Consider the following 27,262-nt stretch of genomic DNA (forward strand, 5'->3'; position numbering starts at 1 on the left):
ATTTCTCTGACTGCTGCATAAACAAGTCTCAAGTCACCTTGGATAATGAAACTTGGGGTCCTGAGCTACCACGATGCTTTTAGAAGTGTTCCTATGTGCATGTTAGATTCTGTGAAAAGCCTTCTTCCTGGATCCTTTTTTGACACATTCCTGGTCTTCATCTGTTTGCATCCTCACACCCACTAGCATTAGAGATTTTCATGCCTTGATCTCCTAAAAGAGCTGGAGATTTTCCCAGGAGGAGAAGAAGCTGTTTGGTCTCTGGTGCTGGCAGACATTTTGTCGAGGTTTAATTTCTCCTGTTTGTTGGCTGCTTTCCCCTCATTAATGCCTAGAAAAAGGTAAAAGTAACAAAGAGGAATGTACTTCTCAGCTTAATTCTGTCTGTTCCCAGCTGCAGAGAGCAACCAGGAAGCAGAGCTTTTGGTACCTGAGCAGATTTCAGCTCTGAGCTCCCACTGCTGTTTTAAAATAGCCCTTTAGCCAGCAGCTCTGGTTTTGTTCCTCTTCCCTTTGTATGAACAGCTGCTTTCTCTAGACTTTCCAAAGCTGCTTTCCCAGGTTGGCTTCTGCCTCTCCCTTTAACTCTCTATTGACAACATATAAAACTAAAAAAAAACTGCTTTGCTGTGCTGAGCCAAGAGGTCATTTCAGTGCATGTCTCCATATAAATCAACTTTTAGAAGACCACATCTGATGCGCACAGCAAGTCTTGGGTGGCAGCCTTTTGTCAGTCAAAAAAAGTCTCGTTGTCCTTCATCATGATTTTTGGTGGCGTGGTAGATTCAGTTTCCCAAGACGGCTAATAGGGTTTGGGTGCTTAATTCCCTTGGGTGCTTATGTCAAGTCTCTGTAGTTACTAAGTTGCCAAGTCTTCAAGTTTTCTTTACTTATCTTCTGGCTTTATCTGTGTTTTCTCCTAATACAGGGACGATGCGAGCAGTCCGTAGACACCTCTTTCCTCAGGACTCCGCTGCTGGGCAGGGGGTCATCTGGGAGTGGCAAAACGATGAGGGTGGCTGGTCGCCATATGAGATGAATGTCTGTGTGTTCCTGGAACAAGCCTATTCCAGTGGCCATCAACATGTGGACCTTGGGCCCCTAGGCTACAACTATGACATCAATTTAATATCCCAAGTCCAGACCAACAAGACCACCCTCTACCGCCGGAGCATCCAGAGGCGCTTGGACACTCCTTATCCAGTGACTGCTGCCACAGGACCTCTTCACACGAGCACGGCTTGCTCTTGCCAGCAGTGTTTGTTGAATAGTGGGACTGGTCCTATCACTACGCGGTATCGGCACTCCATAAACCTACCCAGCTCCTCAGGTGTACCTCAGGTTTCAAGTAGGACAACAGCAGTAAGTTCTTCCGGTCTTGGCTTCGTGCCCTATAACAAGCCAGCGTTGTCTGGATCGAGGTCAACCTCAAGACTGAACACACTTGGTGCATGGGCATTGCCTCAGCCTGCCAGCATGGGAGGCCCCAGCACAGGACAGCCCATATCAAATGGTGTCAGGTATGTCATCTAATTGAGTATAAAACACAGCAAGTGCTTTGATGGAACAGTAGCTAATGTCCTAGAACAAGGGGTCAGCAACGTTTTTGGGCAGTGTCAAAAACATTCACAACTTCAACTTGTAAGGTGTTGGCATGCCAGGGGTGGATGGCAGGGGAGCCATGAGAGGCTTGATCTTTGTTGTGGCAGCGCAGCCTCGGCCCCTTCCCCACTGTGCACCCTGAGGTACATGTGCACCCACCACTATCAATGAGCCAGGCTGGGGCTCTGCAGACACCAGGGCAGCTGCTTGCAGCCTCCCGGCTCCCTGCCACAGCTGTCCTAGGCTTGGGCAGGCCCCTGCCACAGATCCTGGCTTGCTTGCAGCAGTCAATAGGGAGGGTGCAAGCAGCTGCACTGGGATTTGCAGAGCCCTGGCCTGTTCTGTTGCTAGTGAGCGTACGCTTGCCTCAAGGTGGATGGTGGGGAAGGGACCAGTACTGCACTTCCACAACAAGGATTGGGTCCCTAGCAGCTTGCAAGCCAAGCAAAATGCCTACATGTGCCACACTTTGGCACCCATGCCAGGGATTGCTTACCTCTGTCCTAGAATGCATTCACCACCTAGTGGGCATTTGAGTCGAGATCAGTGATTCACAGCTGGGATGTTACCACACCCTTGTGTGTCATGAGATCTTTTTAAGGGTGCCACTCAGAGTTAGCACTGTTAGGTGTACAAACACCAAAACATTATTCATAGATTGTTAGGGGCTGGAAGGGACCTTACAGATCATTGGGTCCAGCCCCACTGCTGTAGGCAGGAAGATAACTGGGATCAAGTGATCCCAGCAAGTTGACTGTCCAGTCTTCTCTTGAAAACCTCCAGGGTAGGTGACTGCACCACCTGTGGATGGAGTTTATTCCCCAGTCTGGACACCCTGACTGTGAAGGAGTTTTTCCTGGTATTAAGCCTGAAGCAGCCTTCCAGGAGTTTGTATCCGTTGGCCCTGGTCTTCCCCAGGGGTGCTCAGTTGTTCACTGAGCTCCTGATGCACCCCTCTGATATACTGGTAAGCTGCTATCAAGTCCCCTTTCAACCTTCACTTCTTTAGGCTAAAGCGGCCCAGTCCCTCAGCCTTTCCTCGTATGGCTTGTCTTGCAAGTCCCTGATCATACGGGTGGCTCTTTTCTGGACCCTGTCAAGTTTTTCCATGTCCTTATTGAAGTGCGGTGCCCAGAACTAGACACAGTACTCCAACTGCAGTCTCACCAGTGCTGAGTATGGCATGAGTATCACTTCCTTAGTTTTACACAAGATGCATTGTTTGATGCATGCCAGCGTGTTATTTGCCCTGCTAGCCACCGCATCGGACTGACGGCTCATATTCATGCAATTGTTGATCATTACCCCTGGGTCCCTTTCGGCCGTGGTGCGAGTCAAGCTGTCCCCACCGAGCCTGTATGTGTGTTGAGTGTTGTTTGCGCTCAGATGGAGCACCTTACACTTCATCTGGTTCCAGTCTGCTCAACTCTGTAGCCTGTCCAGGTCTGTCTGTATCTGCAACCTATCTTCTGGCGTGACCACGCCGCCCCATAACTTGGTGTCATCCATGAACTTGGCCAGCAAGCTTTTCACTCCCCCATCCAAATCATTGATAAAGATGTTGAAAAGCACCAGTCTAAGCATGGATCCCTGAGGGACACCACTGGCCACTTCGCACCAGGATGACACAGATCCGTTCATGAGAACTCCAGAGGGTGCTTATATATGTGCTCTGGGCGTGGGAGATGGAGTGCTTTAATAAAAGCAGCTCCTGCTGCCATTTTTCAACATGGGGACACTGATACATGTACGCTGGAATCTGCTGGAGCGATTAATGGAGTCTTTTCCAACACGCTGTAATTACAGTGCGTCAGAGCTGCCTTGCGTCAGAGACTTCAAATAAGATTCCATAGTGTCACAGACATTCTGCTTTATTTGTGGTCTTTCTGAGTTCTTTACAACAAGAATTGCGTCTTTTTTTTTTTTTTTTACCAAAAAAAAAAAGAGTGAAAACTAAGAGCTGGCATTCACCGGGGGAGGGGGATGAAGCCAGTGGGACAGATAGTCAGAACCAGGGTCTGATACAGTGGAGGGAAGGGTGAGCATAGGCTTATACCTTCTTTGGTGATAGATAAAGCAGTCTTGGAAGATGCTGCTCCTCTCTCTGGACCTTTCCCTTGTTTTTTCACATTAGAAAGCCAGGTTTTGTGTACTTGGAAATCTCTAAGATCCTCTGGCCTGGAGAACCTAGTAGAGTTCAGATGCTGCTGCGGAATCTAGGAAGTGAAAAGTGGGTGCTGGAAGAAGAGGAAGCTTTTATTCAGGTGGTAGAAACATTAACGTTTGCTAACACCCATTCAACTCAAACGATTAATAAACAGTTAATCATAAAGAAGTTTGTGCAGAAAAAACTACACTCCTTCAGTTAAGGTCTGAGAGAGCTGCATCTGGGACTGCAGTGAATCCTCCAGCAAAACCAGGGAAGCCATTTTGATAGTTTTGAGTAAAAGAAGAACAAACAACATTTTTATTAATAGAAAGACCCTCTACAAATCTTTACTCCAGCCAAAAGGATTTTAAAAAAGCACAAATCTAGTTGTATCTTCATGTGCTTTTAAAGGCACTGAACCAGTTATGTATGTATTATATCTGGAGTCAGTGATGTGACACTTGTGCTGAATTTATCTAGCTCAGTGAGAGGGGGATGGGGGCAATGCAGAGTGAGTTCATGTTGGACAAGCATGGAGCTGATTTATTTTACTTATGCTCTGATGCCACAAGCATTATTTATGATAGAGCCAGACTAGACACGCAGCAGAGCCACAATTGATTCCATTCCAGATAGAATCTCCCTTTGCAAAAGTTTTCTATTTTGGGCTTGCTTTTTCTGAGCCTTTTTTCTGAAGTCATTTTGTGGCTTGGACTTTGGGATGGGGTCAGGCTGCTTGAGAGGGTGTGGTGTGTATGGAAGGCTTGCTCTGCAGTTGATCATATGTCCCGAACTAGAATTTGACCCCGCTTGATCCTTCTGGCCTGTGATTGGCTAAAATCCTCCTTATTGTGGGTTCCCAGCCAGCTGCTGGGGGGCGTTTGCAGCTGGCTGGGTACTCCGGCCAGTAGCGGGGAAGCTGAAACCCCCCTGCTCTTGACCAGCTGCAACCTCCCCCCCCCGCCCCATGGGATGCGCCATTTCCCCACCAGTCTGCGTTCACCAACCATACCTACTACCTTCAGTGACTCAGTGGGTTGTGTTTATATCCCCTTTCCCTGACCTACTAACACTTTAGACCGGGGTAGGCAACGTTTTTTGGCCGCAGTGCTGAAAAAACCACATTGTCTACCTTGGAAGGTGCCACAGTGCCGACATGTCAGAGCCCGGAGCAGCTGTTTGCAGCCTCCCAGCTGCAGCCGGCCCATAGTGCAGCCTGGGCTCTGTGGCTGGCAGCAGCTGCTTAGAGCCTGAGCTGGTAGTGGTGTGCCAAGCAAAATGGCCTTGTGTGCCATGCTCGGCACATGTGCCGGGGGTTGCTGACCCCTGATTTAGAAAGTGCCAGGCCAACACTGTGGCTTTTGGCCCTGTTCTCGGTATCAGTAACCTTCTTGCTTCTTTTCTGCTCTATTACTTTACTTTATAAAAGCTTTGTGCCATAGCCCATTTTTTGCTCCTTCACAGGAGCACCCATGTCAGCATGACTGGGTGGGTTCTGCAAATGGAAGAAACTGCCTTCCTCCCCTCTCTCCAAACACATTCAGACATCCTTGGCAGCTTTTCCTTTGTAGGTAATCGCAATATGAGCTGCTGGTTCATGGTGTTCCTTGTAAAGGGCCTTTCACACACAAGTTTTGCGAACAGGGAAGAACTAAGGCTTCCCATTGCTCTCAGAAGAATGTATTAGCTTCCTTTTACTGATGAGGGAAAGGGAGACATGCAAAGATTGCAATGAGCCCCAGGTCACACAGTCATTTTTGACCATTAGAAGTAGCACTGAGACCTTGTGATTCCTGTGGGCTGCTTCATTAAGTGGTAACTGTTCAAGTCCTAATGCTATATGAGATTTCCTGCCCTCTGCTCTTCAACTGATAAGACTTCCACCCATTCCCATGCCAGTAATGAAAGAAATGAGACATTTTTGAAAGCTGGAGTGATCTCTAACTCTGTTTCTTAAGAAGTCCCTGATGGACAGTTAGATTGTATTGGAAGAAAGCCTCCCCCCACTGCTTTGTGCTTGCTGCATTGAGTACCAAAACTAGTCAGCCGCTGAATAGGGTTTCCCTAAAGTCTCTGAATCAGATCAAGTGATTGGATGGGATGCTGCCATCTTGGCAGTCTTGGACATGCAGAGCTGGAGGAAACCTCCTGGTTCATTTAGTCCAGCTCCATGCTGTAAAGGTGGCAATGCTAGAATATCCTATTCATAAAGTGATCTAGGTCCACATTAGATCATCTTAAGTGGTTTGTCTCCACTGCTAATCCCAATAGAAGGGTTGTTTCAGAGCCTTACTGCTCTGGTACAAAACCTGCTCCTGTCCTACCTATGTTTGTTCATGACTTGTTTGTACCCATTTTTCTTGCTCCAACTTTGTCCTGTAGCTTAAATAACTCTTTCCTCTCCCTGTACTTGGAGCAATGCCCTCTCTGCCTCCAGTGCGCTAAGCCAAACAAGTCCAGCTCTGCTTGTCTCCTCTTGTGGACCCAAGAGCTTTCGGGGCCTTTCAGGAAAAACATGAGGCAATTGGACCAAGCTACCGTCATCTTGGGAACGCTCTGATTTTACAACACTCTCAGGGGAGGTGAATTTTCTCTGTCCTGCTCTAGGTGTTGTGCTGGGAGGTGCAGTGAGATAAGCTTTGATTTTCTCAGCAGGGAGACGATAGCTCAGGAGGGATTGCAACATAACAGCAGCCATTTCGGAAATTGGTTCCAAAGCTTGCTTTAAGCATGGGTTGGGGAGAATCTGGAGTTTTCCATATGTTTGTTGCTTGGAAATGGATGTTTGTAGACGTAAAGTAGTGGAATTAATCACTTGTGGAATCAATGTGATCTACTGCAGACAGTCTCAATTACTTTGTCAGTCAATTCCCATTAAGCCTCTACTCTGGTATTGCTTGCCTTTACGTGAAATAAAAGGGAAGACACTTGCTAAGCCTGGTCAGTGCATTTCAGATGCTCAAAATGTTCATTTCCATCAGCTGCGGGCTGTCACAGTGCCAGAACAGGTGCAGCCACAGCTCAGGGCAGCTCCAGTCTTTCACACTCCAGGTAGTCTGTGAAGCAGTTCCTCAAGCATGGGAGGTCAGGAGACACTTTGACTCTTCCTATCTCTGCCCCTGAGTTCCAGCATTACCTTCGGTAGGTCACTCTTGCCTCAGTTTCTCCACAGCAAAACTCATTATCGACATACCTGTGCAAAATACTTTGAGACCTAGAGGTGAAAAATGCTCACATGAGAGCTGAATAGTTTTTATAGTCATATGTTAAAGAAATTGCCAAAACTGGGACGGGTAGAAATGCTAGTTTTTGCCTTGCTTTTAGTGACCATTCACTGCTGTGGATTTGAATCTTCTCTTGCAGTATAGGGAAAGATCTTTGGCTTTAGGGTCCATATTTTACCTGTGGGCCCAGTTGTGAAAAGTGTTACTCACATCAATAACTATTGCTCACGTGAGCAGCCCCTTTGAAACAAAGGACTTCACCAAGTCAGGTTTTGCATGATTGGCACGTTTGTAAAGGGCTGCATGCGTTTTTAGAGCTCTGTAACTATTTCCTCCCTATAACCAACCATCATATGCATGAGTGTATGAAGAGCAGCTCGACTGTAGGGGTGCACTGATGGCCAATTTCTAAGGAGCCATTTTGGTCTATGCCGATTCAATTCCAATATGCAGCCGGGCAGCTTGTAAGCCAGCGTCTGGCTGGTAAGTCTGGTATGGGGGGAGGAAAGGGGCATGGGAGTTGAGGGGGGCAGATTGAGGCCCCCTCAGGGAGGGAGTAGGGCAGGGACAGGCGTTGCACAGCCGGGGCGGGGCACAGGATGGAGCCATGAGCAGCTCATCCAAGGTGGGGGTGGGGGCGGCTCTCGCCCTGCATGCGCCATGGTGGGGCATGTGCCCCTGGATCTGCGTGCAGCACGAGGGCAGCTGCTGCTGTGGGCTGGGGCTGCTCTGGGCTCTTTCCAGCAGGGGCTTGGGCTGGGGCTGCGCTTGGGGCGGGCAGCAGTGGCTCTGGGAGGGGGGCTACGTGGGGAGCTGCAGCCACCCCAAAATTTGCCCCCCAACTCCCCCTTCCAGCACCACCTGCCCCGAGCGCAGCCCTGCCCTGGAAGAGCCCAGCAAAGCCCCGGTCCCAGCCTGTGGCAGCAGCCTGCCCCACCCCGCCCTCTCTGCAGATCTGGGGGCACATGCCCTCCTGGAGTGCGCGCAGTGGTGGGAGCTGCGTCCCTCACCCCGCACCCTTTGGATGAGCCGCTTGCGGCTCCATCCCATGTCCCAGCTGAGTAGCACCTGCCCCACCCCACTCCTTCCCTCACCATAGGGGGCCTTGAACTGCACCCCCTCCATGCCCCTTCCCTCCCTCACAACAGACTTATCAGCCAGATGCTGTCCAAGCCACCAGGCTGTGCTCCTGGCTGTGTACGTGCTGCAGCTGTGCATATACACAGGGCCTTTATCGGCTACATTATCAGCCACATCGGGGGAAAAAAAGCTGACTTCCAGTATTGTCAATTTTCCCTATATCGGTGCTGATCCTGTATGGGACTGATGTATCGGTGTACCTCTGCTTGACTGGGCTAGTTTAATTGTCCAAGCTGAGTCAGATGCAAAAAAACCCTCAAAAGTATATGAGAGCTAATAAAGAATTGATAGGGGATTTAAAGTTTTTTGTAAATAATGAAGAACGATAGCAAGGTGGGCAAGAGATGTGAGGGTCTAGTAGATTATTCTGAACCCAGTTTTTTTTCCTTTAGGCCCCTGGTGAATGTGCAAGTGAAGATGCAGTGGGATCTGATATGGGATCCCCACAATCACTTTTTAATCAGAATTTGGGATATTTTATCAGAGAATTAGGGATTTTTAAACATAGAAAATCCAGATCCCTGATGATGATAACCCAGAGGGAGGGACTTGGAGAGTTTGCATTTCAAGTGGTTGATTGCATTTTTATTTTAGTTTTAGACTGGAGTGGCTGTAGGGGCAGAGGAGACCACAGGCAGGGTACGGGACAGGCACCCAAACTGAGGCCTGGAGAGCCAGGCCCCAAATTAGTGGACCTGAATTTGAGGGGTTTCCGCTAGAGAAAAAGGGATCAAAGCCAAAAAAGTAGAAGCCCAAACAAGGGTTGGGGTGTGAGGTGCCCAGTATTGATTCTGTGTAGAGAAAGAGAAAGCGTGCAAGGAGAGTCCCTACAAAGAGGCAGGCAGGGGACCATGAGGAAGCATGGGTGTGGTGAGGGGGCCAGCAAGGATGGCAGTAATAGTCCTAAGGTGCCCAGGACAGCCCTATCCCTGTCTCAACAGCAGCCGCCCTCTAAATACACACCAGGTCCCATCAAATAGTGGCAGGAGAGAAGTAGGAGATGGGGTAGACTGGGTAGTACCTACAAGAGCTGGGAACAAAAATCTAGACCTGTCACATTCCTATAGACAGGTCTGGGAGAGAGCACAGTCCGCTCTGCACTACACATTTTTCCAGTAAAGCTTTGTCCACTGGGGTTTGAAAAAGGTCACACCCCTTGCCAATGGAACTAGGCTGGCAAAATCCCAGCGTGGATACCCACAGAAGAAGAGGCCTTCCGCTGTTTTAGGTCATGTCCTTCAGGGATGTGGTGCAACTCTGTCAGCACAAAAACTGTTTCTGCTGCCATACGTCTCCTGTGTGGTGCTCTGTTGACACATTTGTTCCAGCCTAGCAATAGTGGCAGAAGCTCTGTAATGCACCCGTGTTTTATGTGTATGCATATATGTAGGTCCAAATATGGTCAGGAAGAGGGTGTTAAAGCTAAGGACAAAGCCCAAACACCTTGTCTTTGGGAGGAAGGATTAGTACATTGCTGTTAGTGTGCCTGATGCCTTGTTTGTACCCTCCAAAGAATGGTTATTCCTTCAGATGTAGGTTCAAAGCAGAAGTGGCCTTCAGTAGCAGCAAGTTGGAACACAGTGTGCGAAAGGGACTTTTTAACACAAGCAAACAGCCCCATGTGGTTGTCCCTTTACTTTCTACCTACTGGATTAGAGTTGGAAATGGTGCTGGCCCAGCATAATGGCATCTGTCCAGAGTTACATTCTCAGGCCTGTGAAATACCATATTCCAACAGAAAATCTTCTAATAACCGTGAATTAGAAGAAACCTGAGCAGCTGCCTCTAGCAGTGTGTTTCATTTGGCTTCTAGCCGGGACATTCCTGGGTTACTTTATACACTCAGTTCTCCCGTAGTAAGTGTTCTCCCTCTCTCCCTCCATATAATGCTTGTTTTTCTTCCATTACTGTCAGTGTGGGTCTTCTCTTTTCCAGTTGGCAAGTTCCAAAGAACACTCAAAGTGTTTTGGCTGATTTTGTCTGCAAAAATGAGAGACTTGTTACCCTGGCAAGTGTCAGGTGTCTGTGGGATCTTCCGATACACAGCTCTGCTGATGCTTCTAAGATGTGACGCACGACGTGTTTGCTATAACTTGGTTTTATGATATTGACTCACCTTTACAAGAGATTTGGCTCTTCAGAGTGAGAGCCAAAGTTTGTTTTTTCACCTCGGTATTTCCAGTTCTGTACCAGGAGTTCAAGTCCGATTGCCAACTCCAGCAATGAGCCTAGCTGCAATTTCAGGGGAAGGTGCCATTTCCTATTAGGAAGGGAAAGAAATATTACTGCTAGAAAGGAGCTGCACCTGCAAATCCTTACTTGGTTGTAAAGGTTGTGGCTGGTGTTGGATTATGACTAGGGCTCCTAGCTTGCTGTATACTTCACCATAAGGGATAGTGCTGCAGAACATCTATATCTTGCAGGCATAGACAGAAATAAAGTCCGTTTCACCCCTGAAACATATTTGGGTTTGAAACGCTGTTATAACATATTTGTTTTTCTCTATACAGCAAGAATAAGCCTTTGTTACCTTTGAGATATGGGACTTTGTAGGGCATGTGAAGTCTAGTATTAGTTAGTAGTATTGGGAGAAGCTGGCATTAAGCAGTGAAATAGATTAGTTTCACTGGAGGTTGGAAGATGGCATTTTTCTTTCATATGGGAGGTGCAGCTCCCACAAAGTCCCTCAAGTTATGGATTGACTCGGAGTAATCAGAGAAGAGCTCCTGGAGTGATTTTAGTTACTGTCTGAAGATAACAGCACAAGTGGGAAAGGGTGGATTTCAAAGTGATGAGAGCTGCAGAACGGTACCAGTCTCTGCATCACTTGGGCTAATTCCAGAGAGGAATGAATTGCTAACACTTAGAAGCATCCTGCATGTAATAAAAACCAACAGCGTAGAGGCAGCTGCTTTCTTAATGTGTAATGCAGCCTGGGCCAAATGCATCCCTGGAGTAACTCATCACTGGGAGGGCAGACTTCAACGAGCTAAGGAGGATAGTTGGAGAAGCGCTGAGGTCCCGGAGGGGAGGGGAGGGGAGCCTGGTGTCCAAGGAGAGTGGTTGCTCCTTAAGGAGACAATCCTCCAAGCCCAAAGGAAGGTAATCCCAACGAGGATCAAAGGGAGCAGGAGAGCACACAAGCCTCCGTGGCTCACCAAAAGCATCCAGGAATGTCTCCTTTCTAAAAAGGAGGCTTACACCCAATGGAAAGAAGGGGTCATCACCAGGGAGGACTATTCTGTAGTTGCTCGGGGATGTAGGGGGGTAGTTAGGAAGGCCAAGGCAGAGATGGAACTGGGACTAGCTTCCCAGATTAAGGACAATAAGAAGTCCTTTTTTAAATACATGGGGGTAAAAAGAAGGTCCCGGGTAATGTGGGGCCCTTGCAGGACGCGATGGGAAACTTGGTCGTCACACCAGACGGCAAAGCTAACATGTTTAACGATTTCTTTGCCTCTGTCTTCCTAAGTAGGGACCAGAGCAGCCACCTCCCTGCTGGGCCCCCCCCTCGGGCCCCGGGGGAGGCACACCTGGGCCACGGGTTAGCAAGGATTTAGTTAGGGAGCTTCTGGAGGGGTTGGACGTATTCAAGTCAGCCAGTCTGGATGATCTCCACCCTAGAGTTCTAAAGGAACTGGCCGAGGTCATTGCAAGTCCCCTGGCATGGCTTTATGAGCTGTCGTGGTGCACTGGTGAGGTACTGGAGGACTGGAAGAGGGCCAACGTGGTCCCCATCTTCAAAAAAGGCAGGAAGGAGGACCCAGGAAACTATACGTCGGTTAGTCTTGCCTCGATCCTAGGCAAGCTGTTCAAGAAAATTATGCTGGCACACATCCAGGAGTGGCTAGCAAGGGACTGCATGCTTAGGGGCAACCAACATGGGTTCATCAGTGGCAGGTCCTGTCAGACCAACCTGGTGGCCTTTTACGATCAGATCACCAGATCATTAGATGCAGGGGTAGCAGTGGATGTAGTCTTCCTGGACTTCCGGAAGGCTTTCGACGCTGTCTCTCACCCCGTTCTCATTAAGAAACTGGGGGGCTGTGGTGTAGACACCCACACAGTCAAATGGGTCGCCAACTGGCTGGAGGGCCGCACCCAGAGGGTGGTGGTGGATGGGTCCTTCTCAACCTGGAAGGACGTGGGCAGTGGGGTCCCCCAGAGTTCGGTCCTCGGGCCCGTGCTGTTCAACATCTTCATCAGTGATTTGGACGAGGGGGTAAAAAGCACCCTGTTCAAATTTGCTGATGACACTAAGATGTGGGGGGACGTGGGCACACTGGAAGGAGGCAACAGGCTACAATCAGACCTAGACAGGTTACAAGGGTAGGCGGACGAGAACAGGATGGGTTTCAACACAGACAAGTGCAAGGTGATGCACCTCGGGAGGAACAACTGGCACCATACCTACAGGTTAGGGAACTCCCCTCTTGTCAGCACGGAGGCGGAAAAGGATCTTGGAGTCATCATTGACTCCAAGATGAACATGGGCCGGCAGTGTGGGGAGACAGTTAGGAAGGCCAACTGCACCTTGTCATGCATCCACAGATGCATCTCGAGCAGGTCCAAAGAGGTAGCTGGAGCACTGCGTCCAGTTCTGGGCACCACACTTCAAGAGGGATGTCGACAGCATGGAGAGGGTCCAGAGGAGGCCACTCGCATGATCAGGGGACAGCAGGGCAGGCCCTATGAGGACAGGCTGCGGAACCTGAACCTGTTCAGCCTCCACAAGAGAAGGCTGAGGGGGATCTTGTGGCCTGTTCTAAACTAGTCAGAGGGGACCAGCAGGCATTGGGGGAGTCCCTGTTCCCGCGAGCACTGCCAGGAGTGACCAGGAATAATGGTCACAAGCTGGCAGAGGGTAGGTTTAGGTTAGATATCAGGAGGCGCTACTTCACGGTCAGGGCGGCTAGAGTCTGGAACCAACTTCCAAAAGAAGTGGTGCCGGCTTCTACCCTGGGGGTCTTTAAGAGGAGGTTGGATGAACATCTTGCTGGGGTCGTTTGACCCCAGTATTCTTTCCTGCGATGGCAGGGGGTCGGACTAGATGATCTGCTCAGGTCCCTTCCGACCCTAGAAACTATGAAACTATGAAACTTCACTGCAACTATACCAAGGATGTATTTGGCCTTGGGTGGCTGGTTTAGTATGTGATTGCAGGCAGTCGTCATAGGAGTAAGGTGGTTTGTTCATTTCCCCTTGCACCCTGCATTGTCTGTAGACAAGATGAGTTTTTAAAGCAAAAACTGTCTCTCACTGTGCGTTCACATGGTACCTTAAGTGACAAAGCCCTTGATCTCAGCCAAGGTCTCGAGATTCTACTATGGCAGGGGTTTTCAACCTTTTTAAATAAGTGTACCCCTGGCAGGTGGACACAGGGGAGTGGGGGGATAGCAGCCATATGCAAGCTTCCCCCCGGCCCTGCTCTTGGGAGGCAGCAGCACAGGTTGGTGGGTGGCGGCGCTCCGTCACCTTCCACATGTACTGCCTAGGGCCTACCTGCATACCCCTGTGCTATGGTATATTTCAAACCAGCATAATTTTATTATTTTTATTATTTTTCTTTTTTTTATTGTTATTCCAAAGTCAAAGGAGAACAGTATGTTAACTGGTATCCTTGAGTGTTCATTGTGTGTTTATATGCTTGCATGAGTGGATGAATTTACTCTTGTTCTAGCTGGGGATTAAATGCCCAAATCTGTGCAGACTCACATAAGCAAAATGTCTCCCTTCAGTGTAGGGTCTGAGTTAAATTTATGTTTTGTTGTTAAAAAGCATTCAGCGTTCAACTTTCCAGCCTGTCTGAGGCAGGAAGTTGATTTTCATAGCTGGGATTACACTGCTTGGCCTTCATTGTCTTTTTGATTTCAAGACGGGAGTAAGTGTAAATTCCCAATCCGGTTGGGTATAGACATGTGCAAACCAATAGCTTCTTGTACAGGGCTCTGGGAAGGCTCCTGAATCATCAATTTACACAGTTCTTCATGTTAATAATCAGCCCGAAGTTGTCACAGACTGACGAGAGTAGGTCCATGGATCGTTGCATGTCAGCCTGTGAGCCTTTGCATAACGCACAATCATCAGCGAAAAGGAAGTCATGCAGAGTGACTGTCTGGACTTTGGAGCATGCTTGGAGCCTGCGCAGGTTGAAGATGTCTCTGTCAAAACAGCACCTGATCCCCATATCAAGGCCATCATCTTGGAAAGCATCTGACAGCATAGCAGAGAATACCATGCAGAAGAGAGTAGGTGTGAACATGTCCCCCTGCTTGATGCAATTTGTGGCTGGAAAGGTATCAGCAGAAGAAGACTGAAGTGATGTTTCAACCTGCACCTGGCACAATACCCCAGGAACCACCCATCTCAGTTAAAGGCCAACAACTGTCGATGGGTGACAAGCTTGCCTATCTAGGTAGCATGCTTTCCCATGCTGTCCACATCGATGACAAAGTCAATGCAAGATTAGTGAAAGCTAACATGGCCTTCGGCAGACTCCTTAAGTCAGTCTGGGACTTCAGAGGCATCAGAATTTTGACAAAACTGAAGGTTTGCAAAGCTATCATCCTTCCAACCCTGCTTTATGCCTATGAAAACTTGACCATTTACCAGCGTCATGCCAAGAAACGAAACCACTTCCACTTGTGCTGCCTGCATAAGATGCTAAAGATCAAGTGCCAGGACAAGATTCCAGACACCGAGGTGCTTGGAAGATCAACTCTCCCCAGTATTGGCACCCTGCTGAAACTGCCACAGCTAAGATGGGCTGGCCATCTCTCAAGAATGCCTGACACTCGCTGCCAAAAAGTCTTCTATGGTGAACTGTCAAATGGAGTATGCTTTCATGGTGCACCAAAGAAGCGGTACAAGGACACCCTAAAGGTGTCCCTAAAGAGTTTTGGCATCGACCCAGAGTCATGGGAGCAAATCGCTTGCCACTGTTCATCCTGGAGATCCCAAATCCAGAATGGAGCAACACACGGCAGAACCGATGAAGAAACGTGCAGCCAGGAAAATGAAAACTTCCCATATCCCATCCTCATCATTCTCCTGCCCCTGCTGCAGCAGATTGTTCAAAGCAAAGATCAGACTTGGGTCACTTACGTACTCATGTGACCTAGCCTCCACCCCACTTCATTCTTGTCTCTCTCCCTTTTTTCTCCTTTTCCTTTCTCCTTCCCTTCCACCCCCACTTCTTTTCTCTCTTCTTCCCTCTCCTCCCCCCCCGTTGGATGCAGTTGTGTTTGCCCATGAAAGACAAAATGCTGCTACGCAGTTCCTCCCAAGCCAGAAATGGTTATGTCCTGCTGTTGCTTCATGTGAATAAGACAGTTCAGCTCCATTGTTGAGCTAACACGTGGGTAAATAGATGTTCCTTTAATAGCCCTAGTTCCCCAAGTGTAAAATTGGGATAGACAGCACTGCCTTACCCCAGAAGAAGGCTCTGAGGAGGAATACATGAAATACTGTGGTAATAAGGAACTAGGGCAGAGCCACGATCTGCAGCCTGCATGCTCCAGATAGGGACATGCAGGCAGCTGACCAGAGCTCTGCCCCAGCTTCAGACCATGCTGTCACTACTGCAGTATCCCCACCCTATAGGGCAGCGGTGGGCAAAATGATGGATCCAGCTAGCAGCTGGACTCCATTTCCAGCAGGCCTTGCCCATGTGGCTGGGGCCAGTTCTCATGGAGACCTCAGCAGCAGCAGCTGTGATGGTGCAAAGCTGGGGTTTCTGTGGAGACCAGTGCTGGCAGGGCGCACGGCAGGGTGGGGATTTTGCAGTGGTGACAGCATGGTCTGGAGCTGGGGCAGAGCTGTGGTCAGCTGCCTACATGTCCCTATCTGGAGCATGCAGGCTGCAGATCGTTGGCTCTGCCCTAGCTCTGGACCACACTGTCACCACTGCAAGATGCCAGCAGGGCTTTGGAGCAGTTGTCTGCCCTGCTGTGCACCCTGTCAGCAGGCGCGGTGCTAGGAAGGGTTTGGAGGGGCTATTGCCACTCCAAAATTCCCTGTAGCCACTCCTCCCAGCAGTGCTGCTGCTGCTGCCTGCCCTGCTCAGGTGGTAGCAGCTGAGCCTGCCCTGCTCCCGCCTGTGGCACAGCCCCACCCTTAACCCCCCCACCAGGAAGAGGCTGGCACTGCTGCTACCTACCAGTGCTGCTGGGGCCAGTCTCCATGGAAACCCTGACCCTGCACTATCCCAGTGTGGCTGCTGCTGGGGCCTCCATGGAAACCGGCCCCAGCCACATGGACAAGGGCTGCTAGGAAATGGCGTCCAGTGCTGGCTGGATCTGGCCCATGGGCCAGACTTTGCCCACCCCTGGTGTAGGGTGATGTTAATCCTAAATTCTAGTTTTACTTGGAGGAAGTTGGTCAACTTTGAATTCTCAGTTATTTTCCCTTCCCAGAATCACTTCCATAAGGGTGTCCCTGACACAAAATCTGCTTTCAGAAGGTAGCAGCAGACGTATCCATGTTTGAAATGGATGTTTCAGTCTGACCTTCTCACAGGTGGTTCGGTTTCTGTGAGGAAGGAGGTGCGGTTCTAATGTAGGCTTGTTTCTCTTTGAACCTGTGCATGTGGCAGATGCTTGCTTTGATCCTAACTGACTAGCACAGGCCAAACACTAAGCTCTTCCCATGCTGAGGGAAAAGGGAAGAGTGTTTCAAAAAGCACTTACCCTCATATAGATACTTTGGTCGCCTCTCCATCGGAGATTGATCTCATGCCACGATTCTGTTTCTGCCAGCTCCAGTGAAGTCTGTTCAAGGTTTACTAGTGGCATTTGTATGCATGAATCTGTCTTTGAGACCTAAGCTGAGGGAAGTGCTGGTCTGTGAGCTTGTGGCTGGATCAGCAAATGAAGTGCATCCTTGTGCAGGGCGTTTCTGTCCCAAATATCCAGCTGTTGCTCCTGCTCATTCTGCTTCACTGATGGTAACTAAACTCTACTCAGATTAAATCCATACCGCATTGTGCTTTAAGTGCTAGCCACAGCTGGTTCCTTCCTTGTACTTGCGGTGGGCCAGTAGGGGGTGCTTCTGCACTGAGCCACTCACCTCACTGCGCCCAGCCACCTTCCAGGCTCCAAGTGCCTCCCTGGCCAAACATGAGGCACCCCAACCTCCTTCCTGGAGCACACCCTCTGGCCTAGGGGTAATGCCACCACCACCTAGGCTCTAGAGTAATCCGGGCTCTGTGCCCCCTTGAGGGTACTTGACCCACTTCAAGAACTTGGGGTGCTTCCCTCAGTCTGAAGCACAAGCAGTGGTCTCCCTTAGCTGAACCAAGGGGACCCCAAGGCATAATCTAGACCCACTCCCAATAAGTCTCACACACTAGGTGCAAAGGAGAACTTCATTGGTTACAAGGAGTAGGTTTGGAATAGGGTACAGGGTAGAGCAATATCAGAGAAATCCTTTAGAGCAAACAGGGTGGCTGGATAGCCTTGGATGATCACGCATCTGAGTTACTGCAAGTTGTGCATCTAGTTAGATCTCAGGTAGCTTACTCACGGGTATCATCTGGAGGCAGGCAGTTCGTTGATCTTGAGTTTCAGGAGAGAGAGCAGGTTTCAGATGGTCCAGCTCTTGTCTCTCTGAGTTCTCATCAAGGCTACTGCTCTTCCTCCTGGGCAGTCCCTAATTTGTATAAACCTTATGACCTTATGACCTCATTTACCTAGTCAGCTGCCAGCCAATCAACTTGAAATGCATTACTGGTTGCTGGGCAGATTGCCAGGGCCTCTAGCCCCCTCCCAGTCAGATTGGCATGGCTTAAAACAATAGGGAGTGTAAGCCCCTCACCCAGGTATGTGATGCCAGTCAGGTAGGCAGAGGGAGCAGGTTTCCCCCCCTCCTCAGGAATGTATCCAGCTCGGGTTACAACTCAGGGTCACCTGAGAAATGGGACAGAGGAGTCTGCCCCTTGCAATGCCCATGTTAAGCAAATTGTCACGTAGCAGAGTTTTTGGGGAGAGACAGAGGGGGCATTCTGCCACAGTACTAATGCTTCCCTTGCTGCCACCAGTGAAGCTGTGGTGAAGGGCAGCATGGCTGGGGAAATTTTAAAGAAGTAAACACAGTTCCAGCACAGCTTGTTACTATTAAAGTAGAGATCTCCCCCTTCTGACCACTGTGTCAGATACTCTACTCTCTCTTTGTATGTGTGGGCACAGCAGGAGCTGTGTTTCTTCCAAATTGCCATGGGAAGCTTTCACTGTAGTGGGATTTTTCTGTGCTTTCCTCCAAGATCCTCATGGCTGCTGATGCACCTTCCCTGCCCTCTGTTGTAGGTAGAGGACAGGGCATAGTCATCTGAGCTTCAGTGCTGAATTTGGAAACAGGAGTCATAAATGTCTCAACAAGCCTCCAAGGGTTTCAGGCATTGAATGCAACTTGGATTTTTGCATTGGGTTTAAAGCCCCCAATTATCTATGACCCCTGCCCATCAGGGAGCATGCGGGATCTGTTCAGGGGTAAAATACTAATGACAACTGGTAGTGCAAAGATCCAGTTGGGTTTGCAGAGACAATGGGATCATTTCTTTGAGCAGTTCCGTATTGCCTCTCAGCACTGTAGGTCTGAGTCTGTTGTATTGATATTACAGCCTCATAGTGGTCAAGTCCTTTAGTCTTGACATGAATGACATGACACTTGCCACTCAATTTACTGCACATCTGGTCAGTGTCGAGACAGTAGGTCTTGCCCTTTGACTGCATCATCCTTGCTCTGCTGCTTCCTTTCTTCCCTTTGCCATATTTGGATTCTGAATCTAGGGCAAGCTCTTTGGAAAGTGGCTCACTTGCTGTTTTTCTCTTGTATATCAACACTTCCTACCCATGTCCTGTGGCTTTAAATATACCTGTGAAACATGTCATCAAGTATTCAATGCACAACCAGAAATTTCCCTCCACTTCACTAGTGCTGCATCCATGATTTAAAAAAAAGAAATTATATATGTGCAGTAGGCACAGGCGTTCACTGGAACCCCTTGGTTCCTAGTAATTACCAGTATTTGGTTTAACTGTTTGTGGTTAATCTCTGGCCAGTTCCAGCAGGACAGTAAGGGATCGTGAAGTTATTTCCATGCCTCTTTTCACAAAGTCATGTTGTCTAAGCTCACGCTTGGGGACGGTTCCAGGCTTGTTTTCTTGGGCATTCAGAACATGTTCCAAGTGCAGATTACCCAATGTCCCAACCCTCCTATGTCCCTTAGCCCTTTCAGAAAACCTATAAACAGTTGTTCTGGTTAAGAGAGTTTTACTATTGCTCTGAATTTGGAGCAGTAGAGCAGTTAAGATGCTGTTGTGATGCAAGGTCATTCAAGTACCTAGGTGGCCAGTAGCTGCTTGCCTTGTTAAAATGAGCCGTGTAGAATACCCCTGTAGCCCACCAGTGCAAGGTCAGCTAGTTCCCCAGAGTAATGGTTACCACTGAGCTCTAACACTGCATACATACTAAGTCCCAGTTTTGTTGGAATAGATGGGGATCTCTGAGACATACTCCTCTATAAATGCATCTCTGGAGCTTTTCCATACTTCGATAAATGGCCCCTTTGAAGCTAACAGTTATATAGATACATTGGCAAAAGTGCAGAGATCAAGAAGGGTAAAAAGTTTTAAAAACATGACCTTGGAAGGAAGGTGGAAGGAGTTGTTTCTTTTTTCTTTCTTCTTTTATTTTTAGCATAGGACAAAGTTAAATGAAGGGAATAAAGAGGAGAGTGCTCAATTGTCCACCATGTCCAGTGGGGGAAGGATGAGGAAAAAAAAAAAGCTTAAAATTTGTAGCATAGATGATTTGAGGTAGATTTTAGGAAAACCTTTCTAGTTATAGTTTGGCACTAGAACTGAGTAGTGAAGAGGAGTGTACAATCTCCTTCACTGGAGTTCTTTAAGGTCACATTGGACAACCATTGGTCAGGAGTGGTGGTCTGGATATACACTTGGGTCCTGCTTTGGAGCAAGGAGAGGCACTTGGTCCTTGAGGTCCTTTCCAGCTGCATATTTCTATGATTTTCTATCATACTTGGAACTGTTCTTCTCCGAAGACTTAAGTTGTAATATCTCATTTATCTACCCATCTTCCCTGCAGGGCTGAGGATCTTAGTCTGCATCCTTTCATGGTTTCTAACACTTGAGGGGGGTGTCGGGGAGGAACTGGCTGCACTAGTGTCTGCTCCTCCCACTCAGCATGGGAGTGAAATGGGTCAACAGCTGGGGGGTGTGATAAGGAGAGGAGGCGGAGTGCTCCGCCCAGCACTGAAGCTGGGGAATACACAGCACAGTCACATGCTCTTTGACAGAGCAAAGGCTGCTTATAATTTCAGAGAATAATTGGCATTTGTACATCTTGCTCCTCGGTGCAGTTTTCCTGGGGGGGGGGGGTGTTATTCTGGGTAGAGGGCAGATGGCTTATTGGCAACTTCACATTATCTCACCGGAAGACGAGTGGGAGCTGTGCATTGGCCCTCATCCCAAGAGGGTGACGTGGGGAGATGGCAAGTAACCAAAGAGAAAGGTGGGGAAAAAGATAGAGGGAAGGAGGACATCAGGAAGAAGAATATAATAGGAGTAACTAGGTAGGTGATGGTGGAGGAAGAGAAGAGAAGTAGTGTGAGCCATAGTTTCTCAACCTGTGGTACATGTACCCCTGGGGGTACGCGAGAGCCAAAAACCCCCATAGCAAGGGGGCGCCGTCACTTCCACACTGCCGCCAGGTTCATGCCCGGCCACTCGCCCCTCACAAGCCGGCCAGTAGTTGCTGCAGGAGGGCAAGGGCAGGCACACAGATACCCGTATACTCCTTGCTAACCTAATTTTCTCTCTTTATCCTGCCTGGGCTTGCGGGGGGGAGGGCTGCCCCGCTCCCTCCTGCACTGGGATTGCCCCATGACTTGTCCCACCTGGGCCCTGGTTCATTGCACCTACTGAGCAGGCTGCTGCTGCAGGCTGGGTCTGGCAGCAGCACCAGGCTCTTCCTGGCGCTCGAGGTGGGCTATGGTGATGGGAGGGGGGCTGCTGCCACCCCAATATTTACTGTAGCCCTTCCCAACCTGCCCCCCATGCCGCTGCCAAACTCTGGGAAAAGTCCAGAGCTGCAGCTGGCCCCTGCCTGTAGCCAGCCTGGGCTCTGAGCAGCTGCAGCTGACAGTGGGCAGGCTGCAAACAGCTGCACCGGGCTCTGCAGCGCCAGCATCAGCTCTATGTTGGTGGCTACTGCACGCATGCCTCAGAGCAGAGAGCAGGGGTAGGGTCTGAGGCAGCACAACTCACCTCAAAGCAGAGAGCAGGGGAATGCATGCAGTCGCTGGTGTGGAGCAGATGCCGGGGCTGCAGAGTGCGGTGCAGCTGTTTGCAGCCTGCCTGGCCTGCTGCAGCTGCCTAGAGCCCAGGCTGGGTACAGGCAAAGGCCAGCAGCGGCGCCAGGGTTTTCTAGGCTGAGCTGCCTTAGGGCCCCCCACCTCCCCCACCATCCACTTCGAGGTACGTGATGCCAGAGCAGCTCTTTGTAGCCTCCTGGCTGCAGCCAGCCCGGGCTCTGGGTAGCTGCTGCCAGCCACAGAACGCAGGCTGCTTGCAGCCTCCCAGCCGCCTGCTGGGAACAGCCTGGGCTACATGGCTGGCAGCAGCTGCCTCCTTGTCTGTCTGTCTTTCTCACCCTCTTTTCCTTCTCTCAAAACTATGGCAAAAATGCGGTGGGCTGCACATTGTACAGCTCTTTAAATTCCTCGGTAATAATTTGCTGGTTCAGCCCTCCTAGCTTTGGCCAACATCACCTCTAGCTCGGGTATATACTTGAATTGTGCACCCCGGTGTAAAAGGTGGGGACGCTACCCACACCACATCAGACATCTGTCATATCACAGCCTTATATACACAGCCCTTTTTCCAACATATGGCACACATTAGTCTGTAAATATAAAATCCCCGGAAAAATGAGTGTTGGGGTACTTATTAAAATTTTCAGAAGTTAGGGGGTACTTGCTACATAAAAGGTTGAGAAACAGTGGTGTGAAAGATGAAGAGAGCTTTGGGCTCTGAGTCAAAGCCCTGTGCAGTCCATAATCTGCCCATTGAGTTCAGTGGGTTAAGGATCTGGCCCTTGGAACAGTAATTTGCATTGTTTTGAATAAAATGCAAAATTGTGGGTAGCTTTAGTCTGAGAGGAAAACGCAACCACTGAAGGGGAGGGGGAAGTGAAGGGAAAGCACCGGCACAAGGCATTTTAAAGTCAGAAATAACCAATGTGATCATCTTGCCTGCCTTCCAGTGTAGCCCAGACTACAGAACTGCACCCAGCACCGCCTTTACTGATCCTGTTATTTCTGTTTGTGCTGGAGTGCGTCAAGGTATGGTCAGGCAGAAGGGAAATAGGAGGGGCGGGGGTGAAGGGCACTAAAAATATGTTCAGAGAAAATCTGCTTTGTGCATTATTTTGAATCTGATATTGACAGTGGCTGAACTGATTCCAGGCCAGAAGAAATCCAGAGCTTCCCTTGGCAGGTATGTGCGTGTCCCAGGCTCTGAGACCCACTTTCATTGCTCTGGGAGAACTGTCAGGAGGCAGATGAAAATGAATACGCAAATCTGTTTGATATTCCTTTTGGATGCATGATTTGCAAAGCAGCCTCAGGGAGTAGGGCACCAACGTCCTGCTGATAATCAGTGGGATTTGGGCACTGAACTGCTTCTAAGCTATGCTGAAAATCCCAGCCTAAAAGTGCCATGGCCTTTTTTATAAAATTAACTTAGCTCCAGAATTTTCTCTTGAGCTATTACCTTCTTCTGTTAACAGGGTTTATTCTCATTGACTGGACTGTCTTTGTGCTGTTACAAGGGCTTTGGTTAATAATCTGTCCTAGACTAAAATGATACATGGAGTTTCTCAGCATCACAGCCCAAGAATTTGATGTTCTCCTTCAATGTATATGTATGACTTGATAATATACTATTACTACTGTCTATAATTCTGCAGTTGTTGACTTTGTTAGGTACACTGGCTACTATGGACACCAACTCATGATCAATATAAGTGGCAAGTGGAAGGAACATCATGTGTTATTCAACTGCCTCTCTCATTTTAATCATCTGTACAGTGATGTTAAACATTTTGTTTCTGTTTTCTTTTTCTCCCTAGTGTTCCAAATCTGCCAGTTGCGATGCCGAAGTCTAGCAAAGTGAACCAAGCTTTGGCAGGTAACAAATCCTTCCCAATTATTATTTTTTTTATTTAGATTTAGTATTGAAGGGACTTCCTTTCCTTGCTTTCTTCCTTAGTTTTTGGTAAGAACATGGAGCCTCTTGGTGTACATTCAGCATCTCTGGTCCTGGAACCCCTTGTGACTGTACAGCAGGATAGGAACAGAATAGTTGCCAAGGAGCTGATTGGTTCTTTCTCAATCCCACTAATCCTGTGGTAATTAATTGGGGTTGTGGTGCCTTACTTCCTTTCACAATGACATAGGATTGGTGTTAGCCTCATATTTTATGGTACCACAGTTTATAGGCTTGGTACCTGTAAGAGCAAAAGGAAATGCTCCAATGTACAGTCTGATAACAGCTTAGTTGTTGAAATCAGGCACATGCAACTCATTCAACAAGACTCTGGCATATGTAGACTTAATGGTACGTAAGGCAGAATGAATCCATCGAACTCTCCTGTAGCTGCAGTAAAAAGTATATTAAAAGGTTGCTTTGGTCAGTGAAGTCAGCAGATCTGACTCTGACCACACACAGGGCACACATCTGGCAGGGAAGAAGGTGCCATGTGAACAGTCACTTTTCAGAGTAGAATTGCACCTTAAAACTATACATGTTGTGTTGATAATCCTGCACACCTGTGGTTTTCAATGAAAGCACTTTTACTTTCGAGTCCCAAAGAGTAAAAAATTGGTGGGTATGCTTGCTGTCTCTTAATATAACTAGTGCAAAGCACCTGGGATCCTGGTTTGGCAGTGTCTTTAAGATTGCGTACTCTCTGGATCCTATGATGCTTTCTCCAAAGTAACACGGTCCACCTGCATAAAACATATCACAATATATTGCCCTTCCTCTCAGTCTAGGTGGGGGAAAAACTGCTACATCATCTTTGTTGTTGACCACTGCTCCTCTTGTATGACAGGACATGATTGAAAACTTGAGAGAGTCTTTCATTCCCCCTCCCCTCCCATCCTTTCTCCATGTTTTTTTAGAGTGTAAGCTCTTAGCAGCTTGTAGACTTTGCTTATAAGTTTATGCAGCTGTCTGTGCCATTTTGTTTTATGGCTATTGGATCACCTAATTCCATATCAATATGTAGCTACTCTTCTCCTGAAGGTGGGAATATAGGTTTCTTGAGAGAAATTCCTCAATTTGGGTGCCTCAGTCCACTGGCATCAATGCCACTTGATGATCCTGACTTCATTGTTGATGTTTGCAAAGCACTAAGTACTTAATCAGTGTAGTATAAATAGTAATAGCAATGACATATGAGAAATCTTCAGAGAACAGTCATCTTGTTGCCATATGTAGTGACTATGATGGCTTCAGTTTATTGTAGACAAACACTTGTCTGGGGTGGTTTAAATGGGGATATTTTGTCTTGAGTTGGAGTAGGTGACCTCCTGAGTTCCCTTTCTGCCCTATTTTTCTATGATTCTGTAGTCCAAGATAGATCAAAACATAGTGCCTTAGTATATTGCTGTAATCCGCCTATATTAATAAAATTGTTGCTGGCATATTGTTCCATATATGAATAGGTCATTTTCCATTTGGAGCAGATGCCTGGACTCGATCAAATTGTTATGGTATGATATGATCTAATATAAAGGAACCACGGGTGGTAACCAGTCAATAGCATCTGCATCTGTGTTTTGCCCTCATTCTCTTTTTCTGAAGTCACTTTTGCAATCAATTCTCCCATTGTTGTCAGGAGCAGAGGGGAAAAAGAGAGAATAATTAATTTGGCTAATGACCTTTAGTTTAAAGCTGGAGCCAACATGAATGAAATCATACATCCAGCAGTTGATAAGATGTGTGCTGCACTGTAGAGGTTCAAAATGGTTAGGTTAGAGTAAGATCAGTAGGCAAATGCTGGCTTCTAACAGGCAAGCAAGCTTCTCTTTTAGATCTGAATCTTCAGAGGACACCGCTTTGATTGGAACCGAGGGCAGCAATCTTTAATGGAAGCTCTGTGTTGCCTCCTGTTGAATGTTGCAGCCTGTAAAGATGCAAGACAGTTATGACTGTTTACAGTCTTTCTCTCTTTTTGAGGGGTGGGGGGTGGAAAGGGAATCTATACTGTAAAAAGTTGCAGAAGAAAGTTCTGTGGAGATTCATCAGCCTGTGCAATGAAAAAATATATGAAAACACTTATGATGCAGAACAGACAACAGAGGCTTGGTGACAGTGTTATTGATATCACCGGTGCTGTATCTGGCCAGTCCTTTGAATTCATGACCTCTCCTTCTGTTTGGCTATCCATTTCAAGGTCCTGTCTTCAAACTTGTTCTGTTCTAGTTTAAAATCCGTAGTTGATCTTGAGTCTTCAATTTTTAATTCTTCAGATCACTTTATAAGGCAAAGGTTTCTTCTTTGACCCATTTCATCTTCCAGAGCTTCGAACAGTTTGTTCAGTTGACCAACAGCAAGGCCTTTTGCATCTTACTGCAGACCCACAGATAACTGTGAAAACCATATAATGACTGTGCTGCAAGGGTCTTTAACACTCAGCTCAGTTGCACAATTTGTGCCTCTCAGGCTGTTCCTGTAAACTATAATTTACTACTGAATTGGATTCTTTTTCATTTTGTCTGTTGGTTTTTGGGGTTTTTTAATGAAAAAATGGGCAGAATGGCCTAAATTCTTTTGAGTTTTGGAAGGTGTTCAGAGAGGTTTCTGAACTAAGAAACAGCTGTCTAACTAATTTGAAAAACAAAAGCTAAATCTTAAGGGTTCAGAGAGGCTACAAACAGATCTTTTCAAAGCAGAAGTTGTGAAAGGTACAGAGGAAGTGGTTGAATAGGACAGTGCTGCTGGTAGGCAGAGTGAGAACTTAGATCTGATTTGCATAATGAGTGCATAAAACTTTTGTGCAATGGGAATGTTTTTCGCTCAGAGGATCAGCACTGTCAACAAAAACTCCCTTCCCTTGCCCACAACAGTGGTGAAATTTATCTGAAAAATTATGACCTGAGGAAGGACACTTACTTGATGCCTGAGGGCTTGTCCAGCAGCTTGCCCAACTATACGGTGGTCTAATGAAAGATATCACAAAAACCCCATGCCTCTCTGGCATTTCCTGAACCATCATATCTACAACAATGCTTCTTAAAATTCACAGTTTTAAAGGCCAAAAATGCTTCAGGCTCCTTTTGATTTACTTTCTAGCACTTTCAGGATGTGCTCGGTACTTCTGAAACTTTTCTTTGCAACTGAAAGGGCTAAAAATAAACTTTAACATATTTGGAGTGTCTATTCCTATCACCTTATGAAGCGGGTAGTTGCTTAAAAATGCTCATGCTTCTCTGAACTAGTTAGTCTCTAAAGTCCCATTCTGCCCTATCTTTCCTCCTTAAAAAAATGAGTGAAACCTGAGATTTATACATATTCACATGACACTAGAACCTAGGCCTTTAAGAAAAACACTAAATGATGTGTAAGGGTCATGATTAAAATAGCAAGAATCAGCAACCTTGTTCTGATGCACATAAGTTCTCTGTCACTGAAGAAAAACATTGGCCTCCGTACAAGTCGCAACTGAAACTGCACCGTACATCCAAAGTCTGTGTGAAGAACAATAGCAACTGGAGCCAGTGGCCGGAGGAACATGGTAGTAGCAATTGCCTTCACATCCAGCCTGTGCTTAGGGCAGCAGCTGCAAATGCCAAGCTCAGTGTATATATATGGTGCCTCCAGTCCTCGGTCCCTGCACAACACAGGATATTGCGAGGTAGGTTTTCCTTGCGTGGAAGACTAAGATGATCTTTGATTACTGTGGCCATTGCTTTGGTAAAAAGAAAAGGATAAAAAGGCTCCTTCAGTATCCTGGTTAGGATTATGGCCACGTGGCAGACATTGACCCCCAGTATCTTTGATTATATCTGGCAAGAGGAAGAGCTAATTGGCTTTGTACTGTATGATAACAGGTATCTGTAGTC

At 47.8% G+C, this 27,262-nt stretch overlaps 1 protein-coding gene across 12 annotated transcripts in view; it reads left to right on the plus strand.

Moving 5' to 3' along the window:
* The window catches only part of DTX2 (deltex E3 ubiquitin ligase 2), a 69,458-nt gene that overhangs the window by 13,020 nt on the left and 29,176 nt on the right, over nt 1-27,262 (plus strand). For all 12 annotated transcript variants that reach the window (XM_090026399.1, XM_090026397.1, XM_090026400.1 and 9 more), the window contains exons 3-4: nt 929-1,520; nt 23,263-23,321. In XM_090026399.1, the coding sequence (XP_089882525.1) occupies nt 929-1,520; nt 23,263-23,321 (651 nt within the window). The remainder of the gene's footprint in view (nt 1-928; nt 1,521-23,262; nt 23,322-27,262) is intronic.

The sequence above is a fragment of the Crocodylus siamensis genome, chromosome 13, assembly GCF_052110815.1.
Source record: "Crocodylus siamensis isolate JL-2025a chromosome 13, ASM5211081v1, whole genome shotgun sequence".
In the NCBI taxonomy this organism is placed as follows: Eukaryota; Metazoa; Chordata; order Crocodylia; family Crocodylidae; genus Crocodylus; species Crocodylus siamensis.